This window comes from Mobula birostris, chromosome 19 (genome assembly GCF_030028105.1).
Source record: "Mobula birostris isolate sMobBir1 chromosome 19, sMobBir1.hap1, whole genome shotgun sequence".
Lineage (NCBI taxonomy): Eukaryota > Metazoa > Chordata > Chondrichthyes > Myliobatiformes > Myliobatidae > Mobula > Mobula birostris.
In genome coordinates, this window is record NC_092388.1 from 49940824 (window position 1) to 49955045 (window position 14222).

The following is a 14222-nucleotide window of genomic DNA, read 5'->3' on the forward strand; positions in this document are numbered from 1 at the left end:
AACCCAGAGGATGGGCAAGGGGTATAGTCAGAGGGACAGAGGGAGAAAAAGGAGAGAGAGAAAAAGAATGTGTGTATATAAATAAATAACGGATGGGGTACGAGGGGGAGGTAGGGTATTATCGGAAGTTTGAGAAGTTCATGCCATCAGGTTGGAGGCTACCAAACGGAATATAAGGTGTTGTTCCTCCAACCTGAGTGTGACTTCATAGAGATCCATATTTTGCTCAGTGTTTCTTTCCCGAAACTTTCTAACCAAGGAGGTCTTGTCAACGGTACTGTGTGCTTATCTGAAGCCACATTCAGCCTTGGCAGCACTTCCTCTGAAATAGAGCTAAAGAGGCAGTTGAGAATAATCTGTGTAAGAATCTTTCCAGCAATGGATATGAGGGAAATACTTCAATCGTTGATAAAGTCTGACTTCTTGTCTTCATTTTTGAAGAGGGAGAGAACTGTACCATCTTGAAAGTCTTGTTACAAAGTGTCTTCCAGCTAAATGCTGGTTGGGATGTCATGGAATGCATCCAGAGTCTCAGGACTAGCTGCTTCAAAGAGTTCAGCAGAAAGATGGTCCATGGCTGGTCTGATTAATTGCTTTTTTGACCTTGCCCAGACCTGGGGAGGGGGTTGGGGGGAATCAGTCAGGCTCATCCAGCGTTGGCTTCTGTAGGTTCATGTCCAGGCTGTACCTTTTGTTCCTGACTGCTTAAAAGGTTTTGTTGCCAGCATGGTCTATTAGCCAGATCTTTAGGGTGGGCAATGTTTGGGACTTTTTTTTGTAGTCTCTCTCTTGCTAGGGTAAGCAGTGCTTTCCCTATAAAGGGCTGCAGAGTCACCTGGGCATCTGGGTGGACTAGTTTCAAGGAGGGTGACTAGTGGTCCACCAGCCACCCACATTCAACTTTGGAGCTGCAACACCCATGGAAGCCTCTACCTGCTACTTCACCCTTCCCCTATCTCCACAATCTATGAACTCGGCAGAAAGAGAAGAGATGTAAATGTAAAGTAGAAATGCAGAGTTGCAGAAAACCTATGGATGAAAGAAATTAAGGTGGAGAAGCTGTTGCACTGGAGCAACCTCACCTTCTGGGCCCCAGAAACATGCTGAACCATTATGATTGGTCACTTCTATGGCTGCAGTGGATGGCCACATTGTCTTCTGTGTTTATAAACACAAGAGATTCTGCAGATGCTGGAAACCCAAGAGCAATACTCAAAAAGTACGGGAAGAGCTCAGCTGTCAGGCAGCATCTGTGGAAATCAATAAGGTTGAGACCCTTAAAAGGCCTGGAAAGCAAGGGGGAAGATGCCAGAATAAGAAGGTGGGGTGAGGGGAAGGAGGACAAGCTAGGAGGTGATATGTGAAGCAAGATTGGTGGGGGAGGGGGAATTAAGGAAGAAGCTGAATATGATAGGTGGAAGAGGCAAAGCGCTGGGGAAAAAGGAATCTAATAGGAGAGGAGAGTGGACAGTGGAAGAAAGGGAAGGAGGAGGGGTACAGTGAAGACGTGATAGGCAGGTGAGGAGAAAAAGTCAGAGTGGGGAATTGAGTAAGAGGGAAGGGTGAGAGGAAAAAATTACCAGAAGATGAAAAAATCAATGTTCATGCCGTTAGGTTGGAGGCTACCCAGATGAAATCTGAGGCGTTGCTCCTACAACGTGAGAGTGGCCTCATCAATGCAGAAGAGACTGATATGTCAGATCGGGAATGGGGTCCAATGCAGAGAAGGCAGCACTGGATGCCTTGAGATTGGCCGCTGTCAAATGTAATCATACACTGTTTGGGCCCTGAATGGAGCTGAATCGGCAGATGTAGCACTTCTACCACTTACAGGGATAAGTGGCAGGAGGGAGATTAGTGGGGAGAGACAAATGGACAAGGGAATCAAGAAGGGAGTAATCCCTGTGGAAAGTGGGAGGGCGGGTTTGGTAAAGATATGTTTGCTGATAGGGTCCTGTTGAGGAAAGCAGATGTTGTGAAGAATGATGTGTTGGTTGTGGAGATTCATGGGGTGGTTGATGAGAACAAGAGGAACTATCCTTGTTAAGGCAGCGGGCACATAGGATGTCTGGAAAATGGAGAAGATCTGGGTGTGGGTAATGTCAATGGTGGAGGAAGGGAAATCCCGTTCTTTGAAGAAGGAGGCCATCTTTAATGTCCTAGATAGGAAAACCTCATCCTTGAAATGTGCACAGAAGACGAAGGAACTGAGAAAAGTGAATGGCATTTTACAGGAGACAGGGTGCGAAGAGGGATAGTCAAGATAGCCATAGGAATCGGTAAGTTTGTAAAAGATATTGGTAGACGGTTTGTCTTCAGAGATGGAGGCAGAGAGATCGAGAAAGAGGAGAGAGATATCTGGAATGGTCCAAGTAAATTTAAGGTAGGGTGGAAGGTAGGGGCAAAGTTAATGAAATTGACGAGTTCAGCGTGGGTGCAAGAAGCAGCACCAATGCAGTCGTCAGTGTAGTGGAGGAAGAGTTGGGGAGCTTTACCAGGGAAGGCTTGGAACATGGACTGTTCCACGTATTGAGCAAAAAGGCAGGCATAGATCGTGCCCATGAGGGTGCTCATGGCTACACCTTGAGTTTGGGGAAAGTGGGAGGAGCCGAAAGAGAAATTATTGAGAATGAGGACCAGTTCCATCAGATGGAGAAGGGTGGTGGTGGAGGGAAACTGGTCGTGTTTGTTGTTCTCTGTGCTCAGTCATGGCCTTGTGCACTTCATAATGCACTGCTGGATGACCTTCCTGATGATTTAATCATGCTGTGGATTTCCCCTGCCCTGTCATTTTTGCTTGTTAGGTTGAACAAATCCCTATCTCACCAAGGGTTTGATACCCATTGGCTACCTGCACCTGGCTTAGTCAGCCTGGTCAATCCTTATACCTGGGGTATGGTCACTGTCAGGTGCAATCAGCTTCTTGGAGCCACAGTGAGAGCTGTGGGGGCCAGTGGGGGACAAGCAGCCCTAATAGGAGCATTATAACCCCCTCCCACCACCTCCACCCGATCTTAAAGTGCTACACCTACTTGAGCACCTCATACGCACCATGTGATGTGACTGAGTCAGCCACAAATATTTTGGCTGGAAGAGCAAGTCAGAGTCCAGGTATCTTTCACTTACCTCACAACTTTCCAATGCTTTTACGGCATCTGCAGTGTTGTAGACTGGACATTTAACATACCAATCTGCATGTCTTTGAGGCGTGTAAACCAACCAGAGTACTCAGGGAAACTCATAGGGAGGAGCACGTGCAAGCTCCATACAGACATCAGAAGTTGAGATTAAACATGGGTCTCGAGTGCTGTGAGGCAGCAGTTCTCTGCTGTAACAAAGGTGAATGCTGACACTTTCACTGATACCCTGCAAAATCTGTGCAAGTAGATCTGTTAAAAGTGATTTCCTTTATGAAGTTATTGCAATAAATTTTAATAGATGTTTATTAAAATAGATAGATCATCTTGTCAGGGAAATTAACCAAAGATTGATTGGATCGAGTGATCAAATATTTATTGTTAGAGGGTAAGGGCTGCTTGCAATGAAGGAAATGTTTGGTTACATTTAAATACATTTGAGAACAGAGAACGAAATGAGGAAGATCCAGTTGGCATTAAGAATCAGTTAAATAGAATAGATTGGAACGTTTTCCAGAATGAACACGGCGTGCCATGGTCTCACTAACTTACCCGTCCATTAGCAACTAACACCCTTCTGATAAATTAACATAGATTACTGAGAAGGATTTCATGCAATATTTAATGCATGTCAATGTGCTGATTTATGGGATACAATATCCTATCTTTGGATTTGTCATTTTAAAGGTCTGTGCTGGTGGCACGTTAGGCAGCAGGTGATTGATGACTCTTTTATGGTTGTTTCATTTCAACTTCTGTTCACTTCAACGTAAAGGACAAAAGGGCAGGATCATAATGGCGGATTAACCTGCAAGATATGTGATACCTTTGCTGTATAGAATTTACAAACATTTGTAGTTTACATGGTTATCTACAAAATCAGTCTTTGCATTTTAAACTTGTCTCATTAGAATTGTTCCAAGGACAGTGAAAAATATTTTTAGTTGTATATTTATATTCATTGTGACTATTATACACACGAATGCGGAACTTCCAATTTGGTAGTACAGAATTTAATCAGGTATATGCCATTCTAGATGAACCTACCATGCATATTTAAACAACTTTTAGTCTTTTGACAGTCAGCACAAAGAACTAAGTTGGTTGAAAATAATGCAGAGCTAATCAAATTTTTTTCACCTTTTTCTAATGTTGTCCATTTCTATTTTCTTTAGTGTTTGCTACAACCGGGCTCCCTACTTCCCCACTGCTCTAACATTTATCCTTTCAGCCTTGTGGCACGGTGTGTACCCTGGCTATTACTTCACTTTTGTAACTGCAATCCCTATCACTCTGGCTGCAAGAGCGGTGAGTATCAATCCATATGCAAAAGATGGTTTGCTACTGCTCGGTATCATTTCTTAAACGATTGAACTGGAAGGCACTCAATGTTTTTTTAACTCTCTAAGATAATTCACAATTTCTTTGTTAACCACTTTTGTTGACATGTGCGGACATTTTTAATTATGTAAAATCACAGAAAATTCACAACAGAGAAGACTGTTCACTCATGTGACAGTAGGAAAGAGTTTTATAATGTAATCCCAGTGTCATCCGCTTAGCCTGGCAGGTCAAGTACATATCAAAGTATTGTTTCAATATGCCTTTCCCATCCTCTCAGACAGTGTGTAAAAGAGCCTGACCAGCCTCTACATGAAGAAAAATTGTTTCCATTGACTTCTACCTTCCTAATTTTCCTCTCATAGCAATATTGGAGCATCACTGTAGTGCAGATGGTAGAGCTGCTCCTCACAGCTCCAGCGAATCTGTTACATTCCCAACCTCTAGCTTCATTTGTGTGGAGTTTGTAAGTTATCCCTGTCACCTTGTGGTTTGCCTCTGGTTCTGTGGCTTCCTTCCGTGTTCCAAAGAGATATGGGCTAGTGGGTTAATTGGAATTGTAAGTTGCCCCTTATGTGTAGTGCAATGGTAGAATCTGGGAAGGGAGATAGGGAGGGGTGGTAAGGGGTAATAGAAAGGAATGTATAGAGAATTAGTGTTGATGAATGTTTTACGATCTATACAGAAATCCTCACAGAGCTGAAGGGCCGATTTCTGTTGTATCCCTCCTATATAACCAGTCCTTTCCAGTAATTTTGTGACTAGAACTATGAGCAGTGCCAAGTCTGTGGCAGTTGCAGCAGTCTCCCAGCTCTCCTGTGCCTCAAACTCTACAGGCTAGTTTTTAAAAATACATTATTGTCTTGTCCTGATATTTTTAATCCTCTGTGTGCATATAGTTCCAAGTCCATTGGTTCCTCTGTGTCACTCAATAACCTTTCATTTACTATAATAGCATTATATTGCTATTTTTCTTTGCAGCTGACCAACTCATCCATATCCTTCTGCAGTCCAAACCTCCCTTACGTGGCCAATTTCTGTGTCATCAACAAATTTTTTTTTGTATTATACTTCATTTGTCCAAATGATCAATGTTTATCTTGCCAAGAGGTAGTGTATAGATGAGAAACAGTTAATGCGAGGTAGTGTGAATGAGAGATACTGATTACAATTGTTAAGTTTTTGAATATTTGTTCATCCTGTTTGTTATTAAGCTGCAAGTCACTTGCTATACATAACTAAGAACAGTATGGCTATTTGGCCCAACTGATCCATGCTGGTATATATGTTCCTCAGAGCATCCTTCCGCTCCTCTTCGTCTAACCATTCCAGCATATACAGTTATTCTTGTCTCAATCTTGTTTACCTAGCTCCCCTCAGCAACTTTGTGAGCTGTCTCAAAGTTCTATGTTATAAGTACCCTGTGAATAATGACAGAATTCCTTGTTAGGTTTGTTAATGACTCATACAGTACTGTATATTTATAGTCCTTTGTTCTGCTCTCCTCTACAGGTGGAAATATTTTCTTCCTGTATGTTATATTCAAACTCTTTCATAATCTTAGGCATTAATCAGATGATTTATTAGTCCTATTTTTGAGCAAAACAACCTGAACTTGGTCACATTTTATCTAATCAGCAAGACTTCTTAATTCTGATATCATTCTAGTTATGTTACACCTTTTCTGATGTCTTTATTTTAATGGACTTTGAAAGTAACATTGCAAGTTCTATTTTTCTATAAATTTTCATTATTCTATTTATGCATTCATGAGTGAGTCAAGATTACTGAAGATCACTCCGGCTTTTCAACATAAGCATTTCATTATTTGAATGGGCAGTTTACAACTGATGGTGTGTCAGAACAATTGGAGCTGTCGATGGATGCTGGAACATTAACAATGGAGGAAAAGAAATCTTTTCTCTTATTGCCTAGATATTTGTTCTACTGATGGGAGACATGAAAACATTCTTCCATTTGATTGCATCTCTGGCTGTGCTGGCTACAATATAACTATCATTTGCAATGAAGTTCTCTCGTGTGAATTTTCTATTATTGTCAGTTTGAAGGTAATTAGAGTGAAAACAACAGCTGCCTTGGTGTTCTGTATGTGGTACCATCTAACACAAATGATGATGATTTCTTAGGTGTAGTGATTGCCATCTAGACAGATTTACTGATTTACGTAAGCTCATGAACTAATTGTTGTTTTCATTTTCATTTTCCAATTACCAAAGAATAGCCTGGCTCTGGAAAAATTCTCTGGATTAAAAGTTAAACTGGTATTGTAATGAGAAGTTGATTTCATGTTATGGGTGTTATAATATTTTACAATCTCTGCTTTACCATATTTGCTGTTGTTCCTGTCTAGGAATTTAAATATGTAGTGCTGGTTTGTGGTAATATGTGACTTGAAGGTCACTCTGATTTTCTGTGCACAGCAATTACCAGATGAGTTTCCAATGAAGTCTGTACTCAAGCAGTGCAATTCACCTCAGGCACCAGATTGGTGAGTGGATTAGCCCAACGTATCCCCCCTGGAATTGTAGAGGTTAACCAGATTATATTGCCAATCCAATATGAAATTTAGCAATGCAGCTATTTGCTTTTCTGAATGTAGCCAGCGTCTGGAAGGTTAGCCTATCAGCACTGCTTGGTTGCTGATTGATTCCTGCTGGCTGTTGCTTCAGTTGAATAGTTTTGAAAGTTTGATGTTATTAGAGTCCTTCAAAGTTGCTAAAATCTACAGGTATGCTGTTGTGTGACGTTGGGATGGAGGTTGGTGGGTATACTGTAAGTGAGAGCTGCATGCTTACACCATCAACACCCTATAAGTCAGAAGTAAATTATGGGAGAAGGAGTAACAAAATGGAGTTTTAGATATGAGAATGCTGTTGTTTTTTGTTATTCCATCACCCAGCTTGCCATAGTTTTAGCAGTGTCCTTGTAAGGTCATTAAATCAGATGTGTTTCACTTTCAGCTGGTTGTTTTAGCCTCCTTTGATGAGTCACCTAGCTGTAAAAGCTAGGGTAACATGTTTTGTGAATGTTGCATGCTTGGATGCAACATTCTACATTGGTCAATGTGAGATATTGGTGTAAAGGTTGCAGTTATTCCTGAGCATGCTAGGGAGAGATGGACCTTTCAGTACAGGGATGCGTACTCATTGAAGAAGATTATGGTGGGCAGGATGCATTGAGTATAGCCTGACGCTAGTACTGCTGTTGGCAGGGCATCGGTTACAGTTATTAACTCTGATTATATGTCTAAGACCTTTTGAACATGTAATTCTCTCTATGTCCTATATTTTCCCCACTGTCTTCTGGGCACTTGTCAGGGGAACCTCGTGCTCCTAGTGAAACAGCACACTTAACTTTCTTCTTCATCCCCTTTACCAAGGATTTAGCACTTTGCACTTATAACCCATTGATTTTTCTTTAACCATCTTTCTTTAATGAATTGCAAGACAGAATGAACTCCCATTGTCTATCCAACATCTGTTCCAGGTGAAATCCCTTTAAGACCTGCATCCTGACTTTAATTGATTCCAGCTATTTACGAATGTGAACCACCTGTTGAGCTTTGCAGCAACTGTCATTAATGTGATTAGTTCTGGCTACAAACACCACTCGAACAAATCAGCTGACATGAATTTGTGAGGTAAATCCACATTACAATCCCTGTGTCCATTTTCAGAAATGGTACAATTTTCAGCTCTCAACCTACCACAACAGATGCCAGTGACTCAGTGGCAAACTGAATTTACTGGCAAAACAGTCATGAAACACTTTGGCTTCATGGATCTCATAATACATGGGTTGAATTAGGATAAGGAGATGGTATTTCAGTTACTGACATGCAAAGATTTTTGTAAACTGAAGCACGTTACATTATAAGCAGGAGATTCGGTTAAATGTGCTGATAATGGAAAGAACTATAAGAAATTTTTAGATGTCCATGCCTATTTTAAGGCTTTTATAATTAGAAGTATCAAAGTCATGTATTGCCTTAAGATGTTCAGTGTTATAAAATCTTCTGATCTTAGCTTTAGCTTGAGATGCTTCTGGAGGTTTGGTCACAGGATTTGTGTATGTGCTGGTGGAGTTTGGGTGCCTGCAGCTGAATTTCTTTACTCATGATTTCATGTCAGCTATATACAAAATCCAAAAAAAAGTAAAGCTGCAAGCATATGAGGGTGGAGCAAAAATCCAAATTGCAGGAAACCAGAGGTGGAAAAAAAAATGATTATGCAGTTAGTTAACTAGGAGCATTCATAGCTTCAGGCTATGAGCAGTAATACCACGAATTACCAAGATTCCTATAACCAAGAAAAGTACAATAATAGACAATTAGTGACAGGCATGATTGGATATTGTGCTTATACCTCAGTACAATCAGGCTTCTCGTTATGTGCCATTTTTAATAACTTGTTTGGCTCAATTTTTCTAGAGATTTCATTGCATTGTTTAACATGCACTGGCAGCAGGCTGCTTGCCAGCTTAGCACTGTGTGCTAATTGTAGCTTTCAAGAAGCAATAATTGTGCTGTTTGTTGGATGGGCACATAAGTGGGAAATCGAAAGCTTGGGAGCCCAGGCAGTAAAGAAAAACAACCTGTGCCACTTAAAGCTCACCCTCACTCCTTATGCAGTAGCCACATTGTGTCTGAAGCAACAGCTGGCAGTCTTTCCAAAACTTGAGGCATGGGGAACTATGAAGTATGCACAACACGGGGAAGAGTTGAAATCAGTGTGCAAGCTGCATCATATCTCACACACACTTTCCAGACATTACACTTGAGGCCGTAGTGGGAGAGGTATGACATGAATCTACTGAATGCCAGAAGAGTAAAATTTAATAGGTGAAGACTCCACTTCCAGTACACTATAAATATTTACGTGGAAGCACAAGAGGAAGGCAGAAAAAGTTTACAGAGATGATACCAGGAATACAAGGTTAAACCTGAGCGTTTGCCCCTGTGGTATTATGTCATACATCGAGAACACCTTGAACCAAGTTGGCATCTCTTTTGTGACCATGCAACAATTTATGAGGCATTGGCCAAGAACTGCAATCAATTAACTCTGCTTCTTTCAATGCCATGCAAAGAAAGGGTACAGTACTGGGATGTGAAAGGTGCAGAGAGATGCAGGCAATTGGGATTAGTGTAGATGGGCATTGCAGTCAGTGTGGATAAGGACAGCCAAAAGTTCCGGTTCCTGTGCTGTACATTTTTGTGATTCTATATAGCCAAGCTTGTCATCTCCCATCATATGAGCCACAAGCAATGCTGCCTTTCACGTTGGGATCATTATTTTTGAAGAGGGGTATCAATTTCTTGATATAGAAAAATGCTTTGGAAGATTTGTACTGAGCAGTTTTGGTGGTGTTGGTAATGATGTGTCAGTATAGCTTCTTGTTCCTCTTATAAATTGTGTTGCTCTAACTTTAAGGTTTCTGAACTCTGGTAACTTATCAGTGTTATCCTGAACTAACATCTCATCTTGACATTGTCTTAGATCTTAAGACCATAAGACATTGGGCAAAATGGCCTAATTCTGCTCCTTCGAGTCTGCTTCACCATCCAAACATGGCTGATTGTTTTTTTTTCCCCCTCCTCAGTCCCTCTCCCCGTCCTTCTCCCTGTAACCTTTGATACCATGGCCAGTCAAGAACCTATCAATTTCTGCCTTAAATATACCAACGACCCGGCCTCCACAGCTGCCGGTGGTAATAAATTCCACAAATTCACCACTCTCTGGCTAAAGAAGTTTCTCCACATCTCTATTTTAAGTGCCCTCTTGTCCTAAACCCCCACCATGGGAAACATCCTTTCCAAATCTACTCTACCTAGGCCTTTCAACATTCAAAGGGTTTCAATGAGATCACCCTTATCCTTCTAAATTCCAATGAGTATAGGCACAGGGCTATCAAACGTTCCTCATATGATAATCCTGAATCATCCTTGTGAACCTCCTCTGGACCCTCTCCAATGCCAGCACATATTTTCTTAGATGAGGAGCCCAGAACTGTTCACAATACTCAAGGTGAGGTCTCACCAGTGCCTTATAAAGCCTCAGCATCACATTCTTGTTCTTATATTCTAGACCAGGATTTCTCAACCAGAGTTCTGCAAGAGGTTGCTAGGCATTCCAAAAGAGATCGTGAAGTGTTTGGTCTTTTTTTGCTGTTTTCTCATTTATTATGCTGTTCTTTTTTTTTTATATTTTATTAACCTCTATTCCAATGTGCCTAGACTGTGACAAACAACTTACAAATGCAGCAATGGCTCCAGCAAAATTGAAAAGACAATTAACTACCAGTCACAGCCATATGACACGTAAAAGTGCTGATTATTTTAAACAGCTATTGGAATCCCAAAACAAACAGTAAAGCTTTAAATTAAAATCAATTTACAACCTTTATTTAAACTAAATTTACCAAGCCTACCTTTAGAAAAATTAAATTCCATTTTGGCTTAAGCCAATTATTTAACAGAAATTTATTATGTTTGCCTTTTGAGTTTTTAAAATTTATGAAAGGGAAAGAAAGATTAGTTTCAAGAAAGGTAAGCTAAGCTTAACTACATGTTTCTTTTTTCAAGAAAGGTTGGCTAAAAATTTATTCTCTACTCAAAGGAGCACTGACAATTAGTTTTAGATTATTATGTTTATAACTTACTGATCACGTTAATGAACCATGAGCTGTAGATGTAATACTTTTTATGCAGGGGTTCCCTGAGACCTGAAAATTATTTCAAGGGTTTCTCCAGGGCAAAAACGTTGAGATAGGCAGTTCTAGACCTCTTGAGATGAAAGCTAACATTGCATTTACTTTTCTCACCACCAACTAAACCTGCAAGTTAACATCTATTGTCTGCACAGGACTCCGAAGTCCCTTTGCATGTCAGATTTTTGGATTTTCTCCCCATTTAGAAAATAGTCTGCACATTTATTTCTTCTACCAAAGTGCATGACCATACATTTTCCAACATTTTATTTCATTTGCCACTTTCTTGCCCATTCTCCTATCTGTCTATAAGTCCTTCTGCATCTTACCTGTTCATCAACCTTTGTATCATCTGCAGACTTGGCAACAAAGCCATCTATTCCATCATTTAGATCATTGATATACAGCATAAAAAGAAGCGGTCCCAACACTGACCCCGGCAGAACACAACTAGTCACTGACAGCCAACCAGAAAATGATCCTTTTATTCCCACTTGCTGCATTCCACCAATGAGCCAACGCTCTAACCATGCCAGTAACTTTCCTGTAATATTATAGCGGTGTGCTACACACAGCACTAGAATAACGACACGTAGTCGGTGAGTTGTAGCTGTGAAAAAAGAGGTTTATTCAAACTTCGTGGCCTCCTTTAAAGCCTTCCTGTTCCCGCCCTCCCCGGGCGGGACTACTGTGGAAAATGCATATTTGCAGACCCTTCCCATGCGTGGGTTTTTCTCCCTGCTGGTGAAGGTGGCCTGGCGCCCTTTCTGCGGCCAGCCTCTCTACAGGTGTGCGCTGTTTGTGAGCCGGTTCGAGTGCGCTGGAAGGTGGGTCACCACAATACCATGGGCTCTTATCCTGTAAGCCTGCTGGGCAAAGGCCTTCTGAAAATCCAAATATACAACATCCAGTGCATTTCGGTTATCTATCCTGCTTGTAATCTCCTCAAAGGATTCCAAAAGGTTCGGCAGGCAAGATTTTCCCTTAAGGAAACCATGCTGACTTGGTCCTGTCTTGTCCTGTGTCACCAAGTACTTCATAACCTCCTCCTTAACAATTGACTCTAACATCTTCCCAGCCACTGAAGTCAGGATAATTGGTCTATAATTTCCTTTCTGCTGCCCCCCCTCCCTTCCTTCCTAGAAATTTTCAGGTTTGTTAAACCAAAAGAGTTGTGCACATAGTTGGACCACATTTTCCCATTTGTTATAGCATGCTATTATTCCAAGAGCTCTGATACATTCTCTCACAAAATGCTGGAGAAACTCAACAGGCCAGGCCCAAAATGTTGATTTTTTTACTCTTTTCCATAGATGCTGCTTGGCCTGCTGAGTTCCTCCAGCATTTTGTGTGTGTTGCTTGACATTCCAGCATCTGCAGATCTCCTCTTGTTTCTGACGTATTCTCTGACTATTTTGATATCTTTCCTCTTCCAGATTTGCTGAAGGATGCATTTGTCAGTGCTGCTTGACATAAAAATGAAGTCTCATTAAAGATTTGAATAATGCTGTAGTGTAGTGATACAAGGGTAGGAAAAGTGAAATAATATCGCCTCAAACACATTACCTGGATATCATCAGTTAACTGGATGTTTGAATCCACTTGGCAAGTTTCTTTTGTCCTGGTTACTACTTACACAATGAAAGCAAGGAAAAGTGATGTGATATAATCTTGGAAGAGCAGTTTTATTGACCAACTCTTTTGATAAATTGCTGCACCATGGGAGGGTTGGCCTTTCCATATCCTTTTAAAGCTCTAAGGTTCTCTGACAGGTATAATCACAGGCTTATGTGGCACTGCCTCCATGTAGAAGTGAAAGATGATCTTTGGCTGCCCAGGAGGTGGTAGTAGTTTTCTTATCCTTTGAGATCAACCAGCACAAGGTATCCTGGTCCACAGAATACCATCTCATTCACATTAAGTATTTGTTTCAGAGAGTGGCCACTTTTCTCAATGACTTGGTTTAACTCTTTAGGGAAGATTGTCTGCCAACCCAATATCTGCACTTGTTGGCTTCTCACAGGTTTGTTCTACAGGTTTGTGTCATTGAAAAGTCCAAACCAACCACAACTAACTTTGGATGTACTGGCACTGTTGGAAAGCCAGTTATTTCCTTGCTTGCAAGTCCTGCTTTCACATATATACTTTTTCCTTGGTCATTGTCAAATTTAGGTGTACGTGCCATTTGTTATAATTGGAGGCCCCACTCTCTTTCCCCATCCACTTAGCCCAGGCATTTTCAGTAGGATGACATGGCTTCAGGCTACTTTCCCTTTTAAAGGCTAGAGCTCTAAGTGCCGTGGCTATGTGAGTTGCATTGGTCACAATGGTCACATGCACCCTTTCTGTCATAAGGAAGCTTTGTCTTATGAAAATGTACTGACCCTTTTGCACTAGAACTGTGATTGAAACCATAATGCTGCATATACTGCAATGTTTAACCCTTCGTTGACAGTGAAAGAATTTCAAGGCCACTATTTTGTGATGGGCATTGGGACATAACACATTCCTAGTAAATAAGTTTTGAAGCAATTGTGTTTTTATTGAATTTGGTTCTCAGCCTCTTCTTTTTCTGCTGCCATGTAGATGAGAAGCAACTTCAGGCATTACTTCCTTTCTTCTAAGAAAATGAAAGTTGTGTATGATATTATCACTTGGACTTCAACTCAAATGGCGCTATGCTATATTGTTACACCATTTCTTCTACTGGCGACAGAGCCCACCATCAAATTCTACAAGTAAGTGAACCTGCTGGCTGATTTTTTTGGCTTTGTCTACCAAATTTTAAAAAGCATTGGAACTAAATGAAAGTCATAACTGCAAATATTTTGTTAAGGTGAGATCTTTTTTCCTCTTCTCTCTATTAGAAATGCAGAGGATTTATTATTTGGTGGACTAAAGATAGTGCAGCTTTTTTTTCTGTTATGTCTGGAGCTTTGTGGGAAACTGAACCACATATATCTGCAAAATGTCGGGTTCTATCCTGGCATGTGAAGATCTCAACCAAAACATTGA

General features: G+C 40.9%; 1 protein-coding gene across 1 annotated transcript in view; it reads left to right on the top strand.

The window, feature by feature from the left end:
* The window catches only part of LOC140212586 (lysophospholipid acyltransferase 1-like), a 121179-nt gene that overhangs the window by 94486 nt on the left and 12471 nt on the right, over positions 1-14222 (top strand). The window contains exons 11-12 of the mRNA XM_072283564.1: positions 4313-4445; positions 13794-13945. Coding sequence (XP_072139665.1) covers positions 4313-4445; positions 13794-13945 — 285 coding nt within the window. The remainder of the gene's footprint in view (positions 1-4312; positions 4446-13793; positions 13946-14222) is intronic.